The 20,325-nt window shown below is 44.4% G+C and overlaps 1 protein-coding gene across 1 annotated transcript in view; it reads right to left on the reverse strand.

Moving 5' to 3' along the window:
- The window catches only part of LOC123505396 (hemicentin-2-like), a 146,408-nt gene extending 134,692 nt beyond the window's left edge, over positions 1-11,716 (reverse strand). The window contains exons 1-2 of the mRNA XM_045256615.1: positions 11,539-11,716; positions 11,055-11,420 (exon numbers count right to left, since the gene is read on the reverse strand). Coding sequence (XP_045112550.1) covers positions 11,055-11,420; positions 11,539-11,716 — 544 coding nt within the window. The remainder of the gene's footprint in view (positions 1-11,054; positions 11,421-11,538) is intronic.
- Positions 11,717-20,325: the final 8,609 nt, after the last annotated feature.

The following is a 20,325-nucleotide window of genomic DNA, read 5'->3' on the forward strand; positions in this document are numbered from 1 at the left end:
TAAGGGAGATTGACATGAGGGATGGCTATCAAATCTGTGCAGGAGTGAAGGTTGAATAAGCAGGAAATAAATAGAAACGGTTTTATATTGATTTCGTGCAGTTCAACCTTCTCTCTTGCACAGATTTGATAGTCGTCACTCAAGTTAGCCTGACTGCTTGTACTTTTTTTCTTTATTAATACCATGTGGGCTTTTCACGGGAATTTGTGGGATCAAGGTACCTCCTATCTGAAAGCCCATCCGTTAAGAAACCGTTGCCCCGAGTGAGGAAGCCCAACCTACACTCGGACAGGATTCGATGTTAGTCTTTCCAATTTACATCCATCCTTAGTGCTTTCCTCCAGTTCATTATAATAACCTGCTATTTACCTGCGCTTTCTGCTCAAATGTAACAAGACTAGTAACGCATCTCTATCGTAACATTTCCCTTCATTTTCTTACTATTTACTCATGAAAATAAAAAAATACCGAACATTATCCTCTCTAACAGGATTTGTCTTCGTTTAGTCTTTATTATTCACTACAACAAAAACAAATGAACATTTTCCTCTCCTTTACATCAAACATTCAGTCATGCATCAGTGTCCCTCTCCATTCCTCCTCTCATGATACAAAACTCAAGATTATCATACAGAACATATTATCACGTTTTACTTCGCCTTTATGCATCATCAAAACATTAATGAACACTAACACTCATCTCTTTCTCATCAAATATTGTTTCATTTAGTTATCCCACTCTATTCTTCCCCTCACAATATCCCCTAGATAATCCTCACAGCGTAAAGCACCACTATCTCTTTTACCTTACGCAAGAAATTATATATATATATATATATATATATATATATATATATATATATATATATATATATATATATATATATATATATATATATATAAACATTTGCTGACAAATGCTGACATTTCTTCCCTCCCGTCATTATTCCTCTCTCTTCCTTCCATCACAATGTCCCAAAAGAAAATCCCAACAGCATACAGGATCACATTTTTATTTCCATCTAATGTACACAAAGGTAGAAGAAAAAATTACTGATATGTTTCCTCTCCTATGAAAAGAATATGTTTCTTCGTTTCATCATTCCATTTTTCCTCCTCTTTCTCTCTCTTCATGACATCCTTAATATCGTGTTTTACTTCCACTTTAAGCATGGAGACATACGGAAAGGAAAGATAAGTGTATACAAACACACAAACATTCATCCTCACGTAAATATCTTTTTTTTTTCTTTCTTTTTTTTATGTATGGAAGAGGGCCAGGAAAGGGCAGAAAAAGAAGAAAATATAAAAAAGGCCCACTTAAGTGTTCTACTGACTGTTCTTCTATTCCGATTTATTCCATACCGATCCCAATATCGCGTTTCCTTCCACTATACGCATGAAAAGAAGAAAATAAATAAAGAGAAATAAAAAGTATGTTGACACGCCTTTCCTCCCTGTCACGGAACATTCAGCTATGCATATCCCCCTATTTCTGGCTCTATTCCCTCCCTCTTTCCCTCATGCCCAACATAACACGACCTAAGATAAACACCACCATTTGTCCTAAGTGTGTGTGGCACGGCAAATGTCTCCCAACACTGCCTCACGTGACTAAAGGGACTTACAGTTTAACATAGGGGAACTCTAAAACCTTTCCCTCCCCTTCCATCCCTTTGAACCCAGAGCTGTGCCACGGTTCTGTGCGTAAACTCTGCCCCAGCCCAGCCAAGCCCTAACCTCGCTCAGCTCGCCAGGGACTGCAGTGATGGCCGATGGATAGAAAGCAGCAGGTCACTCGTCTCAGATGTTTCGGTGGGCTTGTGAAGATTTGGCTCGGCTCGGTTCCATTCGGTTCGGTTAGATTTACATAAGGCCACTTCTTCCAGATTTACCGTGAAAGAGATGACGTGTGTGTGTGTGTGTGTGTGTGTGTGTGTGTGTGTGTGTGTGTGTGTGTGTGTGTGTGTGTGTGTGTGTGTGTGTGTGTGTGTGTGTGTGTGTGTGTGTCCCATACGAATAATTATTTACACATGGTTAATCACATATCTGTGGAATCTTTTTATTGTAAAGCTATACGGTTAATAAAGAACAATTATCAAAAGAGAGAGAGAGAGAGAGAGAGAGAGAGAGAGAGAGAGAGAGAGAGAGAGAGAGAGAGAGAGAGAGAGAGAGAGAGAGAGAGAGAGAGAGAGAGAGAGAGAGAGAGAGAGAGAGAGAGAGAGAGAGAGAGAGAGACGTACAAATGAACAGATAGAGGGCGAGGATGGACACTAGAAGGGGCGTAAATCAAATTATAGCGACTCCAGTACAGTCTTGGCCACAGCACTCCGGACATCAGCTTTATCACGAGGACACACCAGCCAGCCAGCCAGCCCACCACTCCCTGCTCCACCTTGCTCCTCCCTAACCTTTCCTACGCCCAGCATGGAACAAACACCTCCACATCACCAGCTACAGCGGCGACACGGCTTGCCTTACTACCACTACCACAAATCTAGAGCATTTAGTGTAAAAGCAGAATCCAGTGGTAACCCGCTTTCACCTCCCCCTCGTCCCACCCTCTCTCTCTCTCTCTCTTGCATACATAGTCATAGTCATCTTTCTGCTTTATCTCCGCTTCCTTGTCCTTCTACAAAAATAGTACACATTTATACAAAAGCACTACCACCACGCAGTCTCTCTCTCTCTCTCTCTCTCTCTCTCTCTCTCTCTCTCTCTCTCTCTCTCTCTCTCTCTCTCTGCCCAGCTGCATTCCCACCTCTCCTCTCTTTAAAAAGCTCTTCGCTGCCTTGGCCTCCCTCCTACAAGACGTCCAGAAGACCTTGCGAACTGCCGGCCCTTCTTTCCAGCGTCCAGGGAGCATTGAGAGTTTAATCCGCTCTCTCCAGTGTCAGCCTCTACCTCCCTGGAAATGGTGGTGTGGCGTCCCAGCGGGAATTGGAAGCCCCAGCTGGAATTGGTGCTGTCCCTCTCTCTCTCCCTCTCCCTCTCTCTCTCTCTCTCTCTCTCTCTTGGTGTGGTTCTCGACTCCTGGAAAATACTGTCCAGGCCTGAAACACTGTCCTGGAAATGACCCAGCATAACTTAGCACTGGATGAGGGAGGGGCAAGAGGAACAAGAGGAGAGGAGGGTAATGGGGAGGAGTTGTGGACAGGGTGAGACTATGTGTGTGTGGGAGAAGAGTTGGGAAGAATGAGTTGAAGGAAGGAGGGAGGGAGGAAGGGAGAGGGACAGGAGAGAGAGAGAGAGAGAGAGAGAGAGAGAGAGAGAGAGAGACTGTGTATGTTGGAGACGTTATATGCAAAACTCTTATAATGTTTGTGTGTGTGTGTGTGTGTGTGTGTGTGTGTGTGTGTGTGTGTGTGTGTGTGTGTGTGTGTGTGTGTGTGTGTGTGTGTGTGTGTGTGTGTGTGTGTGTGTGTGTGTGTGTGTACTCTCTTCCCCGTCCCCAATCCTTTATTTTTCTCTCTCTCTCTTTCTCCTCTTCTACATATTCCTCCTCGTCCTCCTCTTCCTCCTCTTCTTCTTCTTCTTCTTCTTCTTCTTCTTCTTCTTCTTCTTCCTCCTCCTCCTCCTCCTCCTCCTCCTCCTCCTCCTTCTCCAGCAACACTTCTGAAATGTTACTCCATCGCTTCCCCAAGTTGCCTAGAGCGATCCCTAAAGAATCACTAAAGCTTCGACTCACGCGCTGCTCCTCTTAGTGCTAAACGAGAGAAAGAGAGAGAGAGAGAGAGAGAGAGAGAGAGAGAGAGAGAGAGAGAGAGAGAGAGAGAGAGAGAGTCATTCATATTGTCTGGCATAACCACAACTTACGTGTTATTATACTATCAAGATAGGAACATACGATACGTGAACCTTACTACTCCCCCCTCTCTCTCTCTCTCTCTCTCTCTCTCTCTCTCTCTTACCACGCACTTTCAATTTTACGATTATTCTGCCTCTGTCTTTCCGTGTTGCTTATCATGGGGTTTTGTATTCCAAGTGGTATAAATAAAAAAAAAAGTGTTTATCAAGTATTCACTCGTCCAGACACGCAAAGATACACGTTATTGCTCAAAATTAGTGTTGTGAAACGTAATAATCTGGGGTTAGGTTAGGCTAGGTTAGGTTACATGTGGTTTGGTTAAGTTTTGGTGTGATTCACTTTTGTTGGTTTTGGTTAAGATGGGTTAGGTTAAGTTTCCTCTTGTGATTTTTTTTTTCTGAAGTTTGAAGGAATTTTGGTTGGTTTTATTAGGTAGAGTTAATTCAGTTATGACAGAGAACAGTAAGGTAAAGTTAGGCTGGGAAAGGTGTTCTAAGGTAGAGTAAAGCAGCATAGAGATAAGTGAGGTAAGATAAAGCTAACGTAAGGTCAAATCAGATGTTGTGAAGTAAGAAATATATGAAATCAGGTAATGTAAAGTAAAAATACAATAATAAATGAAGTAAAGTAGCGATTAGTAAGATAAGAGACTGTAAGGTAAAGCAAAGGAAGGTAAGGTAAAGCAAGGTAAGGAAAGGAAAAAAAAAATAAAGTTGCAATAAGTATTTCTTCCCCTCGTATTCAAGTGCATTATTTACTATGTTCATGAATTTCTGTGTGTGTGTGTGTGTGTGTGTGTGTGTGTGTGTGTGTGTGTAGGAATGCAACCACACTAAGATCCCAGTCTCAGTGAGTTATTCTTCCTGGATTGTACATATCTTACCATGTCTTCCCCGCCTGGTAATGTTCCTGGGAAGCAAATATTGATTCACTCCTGTACTCGCCACTCGCTAAGCCATATTTTCCTGGGGTGGTTGGAAAGCTGAAGTTTATTTGCCTACTTTGGTGTGGCTGTCTGAAATACTCACACACACACACACACACACACACACACACACACACACACACACACACACACACACACACGTCGTCAAGTATGAGAATTTCCCTTTGTGTATCAGTCTCTCCCTTTGCCTCTCCGACTCTCCCAGGATTTCCTTTATATAATTCCATGTTTTCGTTTGTATTTCTGCTGACAGGCTCTCTCTCTCTCTCTCTCTCTCTCTCTCTCTCTCTCTCTCTCTCTCTCTCTCTCTCTCTCTCTCCTTCACCCTTCCTATGCGCTTACATATGCTTGTCTTTTCTCTTTCTCTCTCTCTCTCTCTCTCTCTCTCTCTCTCTCTCTTTCTATTCTGGTTCACTTTTTTAGGTGTGTGTGTGTCTGCATTTTTGTGTGTATCTTTTCAATATGATCAGCTTTACATCACTTTTAATATTTTAGTTTACGCGGGTATTCTCTCTCTCTCTCTCTCTCTCTCTCTCTCTCTCTCTCTCTCTCTCTCTCTCTCTCTCTCTCTCTCTCTCTCTCTCTCTCTCTCTCTTCGAATTCCCTTCTCCAACACATACTCATTTCCATTTCTTCCTACAGCTTCCTTACTTTCCTCCCTTTCCTCCCCTCCCTCCTCTGCCTTCCCTCTTCTCCCTTATCCTCCTCCTGCCCTCCTCCCTTCCTGTCATTTCCTTACCTCCTCTTGTAAATCTGAGAGAGAGAGATGGTACAGTGGAACCATGCATGCTTTGGTGGTCCGAGGGGTCTCCAAGCGCATGGGTTCGAATCCTGTCCACGATCCGAGTGTACGTAGGTTGGGCTTCCTCACTCGGTGCAACGGCTTCCTAGCGGGTGGGCTTTGAGATAGGAGGTACCCCAAAAAGTATCCCCTTTAGCCCATAAATTCCCTTGAAAAGCCCACATGGTATAAAAATAAAACACGAAAAAAAAAAGTAAAAGAAAAGAATGAAAAAGATGATAAATGCTGTAACCTAAACAATGACGATAAAAAAGGAAAAAAAGGAAGGAAAAAAAATACGGTATTGACAAAAGGGATGAATTTTTTTTGTCTGTTATTTGAGTAACATTTATTTTCACTTTTTTTTTTTTATATTTACTGTTTGTCTCGCCGCGATTGATTCTCCGAACTGGCCGCGAGCTGTGTGGTGCCCTCCAGCCCGCCTCGCCCCCCTCACCCTTGGAGCACCGGCCACCGATTGTGTGTGTGTGTGTGTGTGTGTGTGTGAGAGAGAGAGAGAGAGAGAGAGAGAGAGAGAGAGAGAGAGAGAGAGAGAGAGAGAGAGAGAGAGAGAGAGAGAGAGAGAGAGAGAGAGAGAGAGAGAGAGAGAGAGAGAGAGAGAGGATTCATTTACGTCATAACTGGCAAATAAATAGAGACAGACAAGCTGAACTTCCTTTACCTTACTGGAACCTGCAATGACTGACGTGCTGACATCAACAACAACAACAACAACAACAACAACGATATCAAGCATTATGAAGATCAGTAGTAGCAGCAACAGTAGCAGTACCAATAGTAACATCAGCATTAACATCAGCAACAACAACAATAACAATAGCAACAACAACAACAACAACAGCCAGAGCAAAGTCAAGTCGGCCGAGCAATAAACTCAGACTATACAAAAGTTACAAATCTGACGTATTTACGAAATCTATCGGAGAAAAAGACAATATGATGAAATAGAGACCTACTATCACCACCACTACCACTACCATCACCATCACCACCACCACCACCACCACCACCACTACCACCATTACCACCACCGTTACTAACCTGCTTTCATCACCGACTATATAGGTCCAGATATTAATCTTTATCTTTCACCGCCATGAATATTAAATAGAAAACCACTTATTACTGGGCTCGTTCATGTGTGTGTGTGTGTGTGTGTGTGTGTGTGTGTGTGTGTGTGTGTGTGTGTGTGTGTAAATATGTATGAATACGAGTTTATATACGTACAATAGGATATACAAAGCACATGTAAATATGTATGTTTGTATGCATGTATTCAGATTATTATGCATAATGTAAATATGTAGCTGTTTTAGTCACTAGATATTTGAATATGTATTAAAGATAGTGCGTCAATCAGTCAGTCAGTCAGTCAGTCAATTTTTTACCTATCAATTCATTCATACATTAGTTAGTTCAGTCAGTCAGTCGGTGAGTCAATCAGTGTAAGTATTATGCATGTATGTGGAGAGCCTCGTTCATAATCATTAATCAATTCATTCTGCGGCATCGTCATTACTGGAGGTGAGTGGGTGAGGGAACAGCGAGCGGTCCATCCATTCATTACACCCTCTCATCACCACCACCACCACCACCACCACCAGCACCACCAACGCCAAAGTCGCATTACCACACTGTCATAACTATTCCGCCACTACACCACCAACTATGCTGCAGCTGTTCTTCACCACCACCACCACCACCATCACCCTCCTACTCCTCTAACACCACCACCACCACCACCAACAACAACAACAACAACAACAACAACAACAGTACGAATAACATATACAATCAAAGCTGTAATCTGAATCATTACCACTAAGATATTTCTACCACTAATACAATGCACTGGCCTCTCTCCTCACATTAACCCCCACCACTAAAAATCAACCCTCCCCCACACCGCCACTAACAACAGCAGCAACAACAATAAAACTCACACAAATCATTTCCACTACGACTTCCTGCCACTAATGCTTCATCTTTACCTCTTCCCTTGTCAGTCATCACTACTACCACCACCACACTCACTACTACTACTACTACTATCACCACCACCACCACCTACACTGCCACAAACATTCACTCGGGAAGGTCTGTCACTTGCTATCATCAGCTGCACAGGAAATTTAATCAAGCAACGAATACCACGAACCAAGTACACACACACACACACACACACACACACACACACACACACACACACACACATACTCACCCATTCACTCACGGGCGGCCTTGAAAATGGCAAATATTTTGATTACCCTCCTGTCAAATGGTTGAAAGGAGGAGGAGGAGGAGGAGGAGGAGGAGGAGGAGGAGGAGGAGGAGGAGGAGGAGGAGGAGTAAGTGGAGGAGGAAGAGAAGGAGGAGGAGATAAAAGAAAATTGGTGCGAAAGAACAAGACAGACCAACAACATAAGTGATTGACGCGACTTGTGGAGGTTGTGGTGGTGGCGGTAGAGGTGGAGGTGGTGATGGTATGGCGGCGGTGGCAGGTGGCTCTCCTCGGTCGGCAACCACAAAGCCAGATTTTTACTCTTATTATTATTATACTTTTCTCCACTTCTGTTTAGCACCGAAGACTTTGGAGGGCTTGGGTACGTTTTTCAGACGGAGAGACGGGAGGAGAAATGGAAAGAGAGAGTGAGTGAGGGAAAGAAAAGGTGTTTGGAACGGCTGAGAGGAATGGAATGGACGAAAAGTGTAGGGAAAGAAAGGAAAATTTGTAAAGAGTTGGCGGAGAAAATGGCAAGGGTGCAAGGAGGGAAGGCATTGTTTTTAGGAGGACAGTGGTGGGTGAGGTTGGGAAGATGAGAGAGAGAGAGAGAGAGAGAGAGAGAGAGAGAGAGAGAGAGAATATGAGTAAAGGAAACATGAAAATGTATTACAACTGGCACAAATCGAACTCTCTCTCTCTCTCTCTCTCTCATAATCCTCCTGAGCGTTCATAATGAGGCCAATTCTTCACTTGATGAACAATGGGGCAATAAATACTCAGTAACGTACACACACACACACACACACACACACACACACACACACACACACACACACACACACACACACACACACTGACCTCTACACATGACTGGCTTTCAATCGTATTTCCTAATCTTTACTACCATCCCTTCTTCTCGTCCCTTCCTCGCTTATACGCATTTCATCCTGTCAGTCGTGGTCGTGGTGGTGGTGGTGGTGGTGGTGGTGAAGTCAGCAAGATAATTCATCCCTAAATCTTTTCTTTTTATGTCGTCCCCACAAACTCAAGTGCTAAATAAGGTCCCACGTTCCCGCCACTTCCACGCATGCACACACACACACACACACACACACACACACACACACACACACACACACACACACACACACACACAGAGGCGGGGTTTGCTAATTAATTCTGCTTTCATAAATTTCTTTCCACGGATTTTTCAGTCTAGATTACGTACAATAGTGATAGTGGTGATAATGATGACAATAATAATAATGATAATGATGATGATGATAATAATAATAATAATAATAATAATAATAATAATAATGATAATGATAACGATGATGATAATAATAATAATAATAATAATAATAATAATAATAATAATAATAATGATAATAATAATGAAAATAACAATAAAAAACTCTAATGATTATAATTACACCTCTGCCACTACCAACACTCACTACTACTACCATTACTAGTATTTCTACTACTACTACTACTACTACTACTACTACTACTACTACTACTATTACAACTACTGCTACTACTACTACTACTATCACTACAACTACTAACACTATTAATTACTAGTGACAACAGAAACACTTTGGAAAAAAAAAACACCACCACCACCACCACCACCACCACCACCACAAGAGGACCACAAAATCACCTCATTACACAACATCACTTACAAACACTACGATTCTTCAAAAGGTGAGATTTAAGTGCACGGTAATGATTATGGTATTAATGAGACAGACATTGAATAGATGATGACAAGATGGATACTGGAGGTAGTGTGGATGGGTGGAGGTCTTGGCGTAGGTGGGTGGAGGTGATGAGGATGGCAGAGGTAGTGGAGGAAATAGATGGTAAAAATGAAGGTGGGTGAAGGTGGTGCTGTTTCCCCTCACTCTCTCTGTCTTTGTTCTCTCCTTTCTCTTCTTCTTCTTCTTATTCTTTTTCCTCCTCCTCTTCCTCCTCGTCCTCATTTTTCTTCTTCTTCTTCTCGCCTTCTCCTGTACTGTCCTGTCTCTCTTATCTGTAGCCAGTTAGAAGTAGTTACAAAACAGCCTCGAAAGGACAAAAAGCAACAACAACCACCAAGGTGAATTACACGCACACACACACACACACACACACACACACACACACACACACACACAATAAGTAATTGCCTCGACGCGTATAATCTCTTTTTTCCTTTCTTTCTTTCTTTTTATTTTGTATCTTTTTCCTTTCTTTTCTTCTTTTTGTATCTTTCCCATACATACGAGTGGGTGAAAGTTGATGAAATAGTGCGTCGCTAAATCAGCCAGCGGAGGTAGGTAGGATAAGTGAAGCGACTACGGCATTATAAAGCTGCCTGGATACATTTACATACTTGGAAAAGAACACACCGACGCCTGCAAGATATGGACATAAATTTGCAAAAACACGACGAAGAAAGCAATTTGCATTTTCAATAACATTCCAACAATGCACTTGAATTTTACTTGAGAGAGAGAGAGAGAGAGAGAGAGAGAGAGAGAGAGAGAGAGAGAGAGAGAGAGAGAGAGAGAGAGAGAGAGAGAGAGAGAGAGAGAGAGAGAGAGAGAGAGAGAGAGAGAGAGAGAGAGAGAGAGAGAGAGAGACAAAGAAAAAAGGAAGAAAAAAGGAAGAAAGGAAGGAAGGAGAGAAGAAAAAGTAGAGAGCAAGGAACGAAGAAGTGGTAAAAGAATATATGGAGGGAAGGAACGCGAGACGGAAAAAGGAAATGAGGGAAGAGACGCACGAGACGCACGCACGCATGCACGGACACGCGGACACGCGGACACACACACACACACACACACACACACACACACACACACACACACAATGAAGAAACCCAAAAAGAACAAATAAAATGGGACAAAGGAAGGTAATCGGGTAATAATAAATGATTCAGTGTAAACATACAACATCCGTTCAGAATTACCGCGAGCCCGGTCCCAATCCGATCCCTGGCTGCTAATGCTGGTGGCCGCAACAAGGCTCGATGGCGGTGATTTTGTAGGCCAATCGTTTGGGGTCAGTGGTGCTCAGGGCCCTATAGAAGAGCAGTGGGTCAGGGTCGCCCTAATAACGCCGGTTCGTTCCAAAGGGAGCTCAGGCTGGGATTCGGCACACAAACACACTGCCGAGGCACACAAATCAAGCCGGGACGCTCCGCCCATACCGATTCTATAATTCAGCATCCACAATGAAAGAAGCGCTCTACACACACCACACACCAAGGCAGGGTACTCACTTTTCCGTTTCCATCGACGAAGAATACTACGTGGGTCTCTGGAGGAGTCGTGAGGCGCGGCAAAGATAGGAGCCTCATCTTCCTCGTCCTCCCACTCCAGGCCATCGCTGTTCTCCTCCTCCAGTTTTCTTGTTTCTTCGACTGAGTCTTCAAATGGCATCAGTTCAATATCTGACGCGGGAGTCTGGGCAGCCTGGGAGTCTTTCACCTCCCCGGGTGGCCATGCACCTTTCCTGGGAGTGCCTGGGGACAGGGTGGGGAGGGACGCGAGGCGACGACTCTCGACGCAAAAATCTACTGATTCTCTCTTTTTCTTGTTGGAGAGAGACAGCGCCTTGGGGGGCCGACGGGGAAAACTGGGAAGGCCTGCATGGAGCGCACATCCCACACCGCTTCACCCGAGACAAGATTGGCCTTTATCTCGCCCTTATTGTCCCCGGAGGTGTGCCGGGGCCTCTTGAGCCGACCCTTAAGATTTTCATGCCATGATCCGCCTGTCGTCCCCTGGCGGGAACCCGATCCCCTCCTCCGCCCCGGCAGGCCGGAGTGCTGGCCTGCTCTCCTCCACTCTGATGGCCGCACTCTGCCCGGGACAGTTCTCGCTGCTTTATTGCTGCCTGAGCCAACATTGCCGACGTGTTCTTCCCGATTTCCAGCAACATTGTGGGAAATGTGGTGGCGACCATGATAACTTCCTCCTTGCCAGCGTGACACATTACTTGAGATCTCCAGAGGCCAGGCCAGGTGTCTGCTATGATGATGATGTCCTGACGCTGAAGTGCGGGGGGAGGTATGCCGGGCCGCTGCAGGGGGTTCCGGCGTAGGCCAGGGAGTTTCTTGTCTGTGTTCTTCCCGAGTGAGGAAGAACGGGATGGATGCGGGTGGCCAGAACGAGGCTTGGCGGGCAGCCTCGGCCGGCGACAAGTGGTGGTGTGTTGTCTTGGCGTCGGTGGCGGCGTGAAGCAGCAACTGCAGCAGGAGCCAGTGTCCCGTCACCCTGCCCCAGGTGCCTATGAGGACTGGCCGTCTGCCACTCCACGGTCTTACCCACGAGTGGGAATTCTGGCCCCGGGGAGTGACCCTCAGCACCCCCGGAGGAAGAAGTGTTGCGCGCCTTCCAGTCATACATGTATGTCTTGCTGTGTCCTCGTTACCTGGTGCTCCAGCCCCGCTTCGATCCTGGCTCCACCGCCACCAGAGTGCACCCTCACCCAAGGAGGCCACCGCCAATACACAAGCCTTCCTGGGTGTCACACGATGCCACCTAGTCCCGCGTACAAGCGGCTGCCTCCAATCACTACGCAAAAGCACCCGACATATTTGATCTTGTTAGTATTCAACCACCACTTCACTACATCACTCCAGGTATTGCTACTCCTGACGGTTATGATGGTGCTGGTCTTTCTCAGCACCCACACCACGGAAAGTGTTGTCAGATTGAACGAGTTTAGTTGTCACGCTGCTGTTCCGTGCACTTGGCGACTGATCTCAGGAGCTGCTGAAAATCTCACTGTGCCACCGCCACTGGTAGTGCCTCTTGGTGGTGCCTGTAACACCTGTCACACTCCTGGCATTACCTCTACACGCGTACACCACACGCTACTCACGATCAGTAATTCTAATGGACAATTGGACTCCTTCATGGGGATGGTAAAGGACACAAACTTCCTCAATGTTCCGTAAAATGTGAAGTCGCTGCGCCTAAACTTTCCAACTTCCAAACAAAAAGGAAAACTAATCGCCCCTCGGGAACTACGAACACTTTGATGGCCCTGCAACGTTCCCTGAGGCTTGTAATGCTTGTGCTGAATAGAACCCACTGCACCCATTACAACCCACAACGCTTGTTCTGAAGTAGAACACTCATGAAGGGTTACACCTGACCTGAATGGTAACACTTCCCTCCACCACAACACTCATTACGGTCTGCAACACGTCACAGCCTATAATATCGAAACCTATATGGCCTACACTCGCTGTATCCCCTAGCATTGCCTTCAACACTTGTACTAACCTGTTTACAACACCTCCAACAACACATATATCTACCCGATCCTCTAAACCCTGCACAATCATACAACACACTAACAGGATCACGTAACACCTCCAATCACAATTGCACAACTTTCTAACACCATTGATCATCATTGCATTACATAACCTGCATCACTTGTACCCAAACCTGCCTCATTCTTTAAAAACTTGAAGAATTCTGTAACGCTTTCAGGATCCAGTGACATCTAACCATACTTGCATGATCTTTTAACACTCATGAACCTCCAATAGCTGTAATCAAGGCAGAAATGAAGTCTCTCCTACACTACCCTGTAACACCTTTAGTCTCACCTGCACTGCCCTTTAACACCTCAAGTCTCACCTGCACTGCCCTTTAACACCTCAAGTCTCACCTGCATTGCCCTGTAACACCTTTAATCTCACCTGTACTGCCCTGTAACACCTTTAGTCTCACCTACATTGCCCTGTAACACCTTTAGTCTCACCTGCACTGCTCTGTAACACCTTTAGTCTCACCTGCACTCCCCTATAACACCTCTAGTTACGCCTGCACTCCTCTGTAACGTCTCTAGTTACGCCTGCATTGCTCTGTAACACCTGGTCACACCTGTACTATCTTTTTCATTCCATTAGTCTTTGTTATAATGCTCTAACGGTTCCTATAATTCTGTAACATCTATGCAATCATTCAACACCTCTTGTAACTCTTTTTGGCCACATGTATTATTCTGCAACGCCTACATTAGCATCTGTAATTTTTCAACACCTCTATTCGAGCTTATACAATCCCATGTCAAGGTAACACAAATGTAACACCTTCACATTCCTGTAGCATGATTTTCCACATCTGCTTCACATTATTCCTAAACACCTCAGTGATCTTGTAACTTGCCTCATCTTGAAACACACTGCCACACTTACGCACTCCTACAACAAATCTCACTTTTTTTGAAACACCATTCTGGGACTGCAACACCTCCCATAACACGCAGAATCTTCCCATATATCCTTGTAACACCTGCCTGATTCTGTAGCCCATCAAATAACACCTTGTAACCCATCAAACAACATCTACAGAATCTTACCACAATTGTAACACCTGCCTGCTTTTTTTTTTTTTTATTATGCAAGAGGTTGATCTGGCAAGGGCAACAGAACATTGAAAAAAAGGCTCATTGAAATTGCAAGTTCTCTAAAAGATCTTAAAGGAATTAGCCAAAAAATAGGAACAAATGTAACACCTTAAATTGCACTTGCAGAATTCTAAAACACCACTTTTTTCCATATTCCTATAACACCTGCCTTATTCTGCAGCACCTTTAATACAGCAAAACACAAACATCTGTCACACCTACACCATTATCCTACAGCACTACACTCAACCAATAACCTACCGGCTGTATAGGTAACACCACTGGTCACATACACGCACACATTTTCTTATTCTTTTTATTTTCCGGCGCCTGTACCTCCCTAGGCGGCGCTACACCTGCACAAAATGGTCAACACTTTAGGCACTTCCCGAGCACAGCCTTCCCTTGCCAGTGCTCAGTCATCCTCACGTCCTCCTTTGCTCGCTGGTACATACACGTCTGCACTCAGCCGCCTGCTCTTCTCTACTGCCTTCCCTCGCCACCTTTGAGCCTCGAATCGAAAAATATGTTTCACGGTTCGTTTGCTCAAATATGCTTATTTTTTCCTATTTACATGTATTTTTTTGTTCAAGACACATACATACATACATACACACACACACACACACACACACACACACACACACACACACACACACACACACACACACGGGTCACATCCTCACGCCTCACGTCCGCCCATCCGCCCACCCGCCCGCCGCCCACACCAATCCATCACACTTTGTTAGGCGGCACATTTCTTTCCACATGGGCATTCTCTTTTTAGTTACTCTTTTTTCGTTACAATTTCTAGTTTCCTTGCATGAACTGTCTCCTTTGGTGTCATTAATAAATAGTAGCAGTAATGACACGAGAGGTGAGGCGTGGATGTGTTCCGGCACAGTCACCCGCCAATGCACAGCACACGAGGCGGTGGGATGTTCTTGGTCGTCTCGCGAGGATAGTGGAATTGGATACGGAATGGGAATAGCACACTGCACACAGCACACACCTTCCCTCACGACGCTCCGCGGTGCACTGGCCAAGCAAATCAGTCGAAGGCAACTCAGCCTCCCACCGTCAAGATGCCACGCGCCGCTGGCTCTGGCACTCACATCTATCTATATTAATTTTCGAGTTAGCAGTGCCAATTTTAGAACTTATGATGTATTGTTGAAGAGTCGACGTTGTGAGAATTAATTGAAAGTCTCTGGAAATACACGATGGTACAATGGACATGGATAAAGACGAGGCATATTAGTGACCGTCATTAAAACCGAAGCATTTCACTGTAGTCACTATAAAGGCCAAAGATTAGCACAATTTTTCACTACAGCGACTCTGTCTGGCCATCATCCTTTGCGTCCATGAGCAATACTACCAATACTACTCCACCGTCAGCCAATACGACGCACAATAGCGCAGCGAGGGAGGAGGAACAAGAAAGAAGTAGAGGCGCAGAACACAGCCTTCCTTCCGGTCACTTCAACAGGTACCGAGTGGGAAAGTGACACCTGTGCTGATAGTGTTGGCCTAACCTGGAAAAGTGTGGGGAGAGTGACAGCGGGGAGAGTGACGCAGGGAGGCAATGACGGAGAGAAGGGAAGTGAGTGATGGAGAGAACGATTGAGGGAGGGAGGATGGGAGGGAGGGAAGGATGAGGAGCAGTAGGAGGGAGGTAGGAGGGGAGACGAGGCAAGGTTAGATAGTGACAGGAGACAGGGTTAAGTGGCGTCCTAACATGTATTGCGACTTTGATGTTGAATATAATCATTAATCTCGTGACAGTGTGGGGCGCAGCAGAACATTATACGAGTGTGGGAAGGCGTGATGGAATTAAGTATTAGGGTTCAACAGCGAGGTGGTGGAGTAGAGAGGGAGGGAAGGAGAGGGTGGGAGCCAAAGAAGGAAAGGACAGAAGGGATATCTAAGGTAATTAAAAAGGATGAAACGTGTGTGTGTGTGTGTGTGTGTGTAGGCGTGCGTGGGCATCAATGATATAAAGGACCAGATGCTCGACTCGTGATTGCCACCGGCTAATTATTACTTTTCCACACAGTAAAAGCTCTCTCTCTCTCTCTCTCTCTCTCTCTCTCTCTCTCTCTCTCTCTCTCTCTCTCTCTCTCTCTCTCTCTGCATCTGTGTGTGTGTGTGTGTGTGTGTGTGTGTGTGTGTGTGTGTGTTTTAATTTTATAGCCTATAGCGCCTGTAGATCTATTTGAAGAGTATGGGAAGCGCTGTTCAGCTTCCACCCATTAGCGGCGCAGGCAATTTTATTCATAGTGGTACCCATATTAGAGCCCATATCACCACCCAAGCGCATCTTTGGTGAAAGGCAATTACACTTACACCTGGAGCCTGGGTATCATGGTGACATATAGCTAACTTTAAACCACTCGACAAATGACGAAGTTTCAAGACGGTTTGTGGTGGGATTCGAACCTACGCATGGACGCCCGATCCCACGCTCACCACCTTATCCACTAAGCCACCTCCTCCCTGTGTGTGTGTGTGTGTGTGTGTGTGTGTGTATTACACTGACAGTCTTAAGGATCACGTGCACTGAACTCGTGATCAACAATAATAACATTTCCATTGAGAGATTAGAGTTCATAAAATGTGTGTGTGTGTGTGTGTGTGTGTGAGCGTGCGCGCACGAGAAACAAATGTTCTGACTGGATGTGACAGGAGGAAATGCTAACACTAAGCTTAACTGTGGGATGGACAACGATAGGCCGGAAGTGACGTCGGATAAAGAGTGCTTCGAGTCGCATACGAACCATCCAGTCCAACAGTGTTCGCGGAAACGCCTTGGCTTCGGCTCCCACTGCTTTCGTTTTTCTGAACTATGTGTTATATTTTCGTTGTTTTAATCTTTCACTTTCATCTCATTGCTTGCTTTCGTTGCTTTAATATTTCACTTTTATTTCACTACTTATAACGAGTATGTTACTCATAACGAGACGGTGGGGAGTCAAATCACCTCCACGATCATATAAACAGACAGTCACTAGGCGGGAGATACACCATTATAATGATGAAAATACGGGAAAAGGAACTACACCGGTTCTTTCTTGTATGTGGATAAAAACAAAAGAAAACAAAGCACAGGGTGAGTAAAGAGAGTCACGGTGCTCATCACATCACCTTCAACAGCCCCGTGACGCCCACTCCATGCCTTCACAATTACAATATTTACGCAGCACGGCAATCTTTCCCTATCCGACCTCACCAACTATAGCACGAGCGTCAGAATTCCTCCAAGGTCAGTATCCATTGCAAACTTTCGTCATGATGTGCAAGCGACACGAGAGGAGACTTTTCTGAAATATATGTAGAATTGTTGAGTTTTGTTTGAGTCGAAGTGAGACTCGCTGTGGGCAACGGAGGCATAACAATGTCTTGCACCTGCAACCCGACCATACCTCGCGGCCCTCAGGGAGAATGATACTTCCCAGCAAGGTAGATGTTTCTCTGTCTGTGTGTCTATCTATCTATCTGTCTGTTAGTCTGTATTTGTATCTAACTACTACCTATCTATGTATGTATCTATCTATACACACACACACACACACAATTCGCAAGGTGTTCCTAACGTGTCTTAAAACGATGTGAGTAGACCTATAATACATCAGGTTACAAGAACGAATTCACAACTCTGACACAAACCAGCTCATCGCAGCAGCACAAGAACACCTCTGAGAATAATGCAATGTTTCTAGTGCTGAGTGGCGCCGGAGTATCGTTAAAGAAAAGTCGAGCGCTGCAGCCCACACACACACATAATCCACTCTACTCTCAGTGGACTCTTCCCTTCAGCAAATCAATGTAATTCAAAGTGAAATACAATCAAGAACTAAGTCCTAAAAATGAGAACAAGTAGGCGGGAGACATCAAGTTACAATGTACGCTGAATCTTAATGCTTGTGTAAGAGGGAAAGAGGGATAGTCAATAAAAATACACATTTCTTGAGAGAGAGAGAGAGAGAGAGAGAGAGAGAGAGAGAGAGAGAGAGAGAGAGAGAGAGAGAGAGAGAGAGAGAATATGAAAGTGTAGTAAAGATATATATGTCTTCAACCTTTGCATTAGTAACTGGTGGTGGTGCATGGCGGTGGTGATGGTGATGGTGGTGTAGGAATACGGACACCAGCAAGGCCACGATCGAAGAAGTGAAATTTTCTAAAAGGTTCGTGAAGACCAGGAAAGCTTTGACTCCTTTGAAACCCGTATTGATTCCCCTCCCTTCCCCCACCAACGAGCAGGAGGTGTGCGTGGTTTAGGGAGAGGAATTCTTTCTTTGCACTTTGCCGCTTCATGTTTTCAGAACAATCCGCTGCATTAGACGCTGATATTCTGATTTTAATTAGTCGCTGAGCAGGAAACAAAGGCAGTGAAGGAATATATTAGCGTCCCAGCTCTCCCTGTACACGGATTGCAGCAAGGGGTAGAGACAATTTTACAGAGTGTCATTATTTCCCGAGAAAACACACCTCACTCTCCCTCCCAAGGCCAGGCTGTGAGAGGTAGAGGTGTCGGTGTGTCGCACGTGAGCACAACACAACGGAAAGGCAGCTCGTGAACACCTCAGGGTGAGCTTGTATACTGTCTTCATGGAAAAAAAGGAAAACAAATGACGTGCGTAGGATTAATGCAGATCTGGTGGAATTAATGTGGGTTTTCACCGTGTGTGTCTGGTTATAATAACTGCGCTGGCCACGATATCAGTAAAGAACTCGGGCAGTAAATGATGAGGGGATGGATAGATGGATGAAGAGCTTATATACATACATACATACATACATACATACATATATGAATTATATGTGAATACATATACGCACACATAAATGCATACAAGACTTGGCATTTCTTTTTCCGTTATTTGAGATTGTGTTCATTATAAAGAATTTCATATTAAGGTCAACAAGTTTTTTGCTGTTTGTTATTCCTTTTTGTAGAATTGATGAATTGCAAGTAAAACAAACCTTGACTCGTCCAAGCCAAGCTGCAAAGCACAAAACAAGAGCCCCCTGTAGCTCAGGAATTCATCAAATAAAGTGTATACACAAACTAGATTTAGACGTGAACTACAAGAGTCCCCGAGCACTCAGGTGATTGGGTGATAGCACGGCGCCCTCTGGTAATGAAACTACACTACAATAACACGCCATGATGAATGGAATCGAACACCTAGCCATGCACATAAAGGAATAAACAAGTTAATTTATGTCACCTGACGGAGAAGTTATTCCACTGCCTTTCATCATATTTTCAGCTTCTGATCAATAAGTAGCCTTTGGTAGCATTCCTGTTATTGCAGTTGTTGTTATGCCCACTGCTATTACTATTACTACCACCCTTCACCACCGCTTCACTCCAACCGCTACTTCTCCTCTTCCTCCTACCATTACAATACTACCACAGGAATAAAGGAAAAAAAAAAACAAGAATAACTAATATCACCACCACCCCCACTACTACTACTACTACTACTACTACTACTACTACTACTACTACTACTACTACTACTACTACCATCACAACCACTACTTTCACTAGCACTACTGCTACTACTACTACCACTATTACCACTATTACTACTCTTACTACTACTACTACTACTACTACTACTACTACTACTACTGTTACTACTATTACTACTATTACTACTACTACTACTACTACTACTTACTACTACTACTACTAGTAGTAACAATAAACAATACTAATAAGAGCACAACCAATACAGAAAGATACAGGGAAATAGTAGAGAATGTTTGACAAAGAAACAATACCCGCAGGCACCTTTTTGTTTTGCCCCGACACCCTCATGCCACACCTCGATGCTCCCTGTGCTCGTGTTTGCTAATTATCTCCCGGGAAGGAAAAGAAACCCTAATGAACACTTTTATGGTGCTGCTTGTCCCTCACCTTTTGTCTCCAACCCCACGTCTTCTTTTACAGCTTAAAGAATGTTAAACAAACGTCTTTAGCGGGAAATTGAGACGTTATTTTTGATGTTTTTTTTTCTGGTTCTTCTTGTTGTTGTTGTCATTGTTCTTTTTTATTCTTATTTTTTTCTCGATCTTGTTTTTTTTGTCTCTTTTGCTTTATAGTTTTA

This window comes from Portunus trituberculatus, chromosome 18 (assembly GCF_017591435.1).
Source record: "Portunus trituberculatus isolate SZX2019 chromosome 18, ASM1759143v1, whole genome shotgun sequence".
Lineage (NCBI taxonomy): Eukaryota > Metazoa > Arthropoda > Malacostraca > Decapoda > Portunidae > Portunus > Portunus trituberculatus.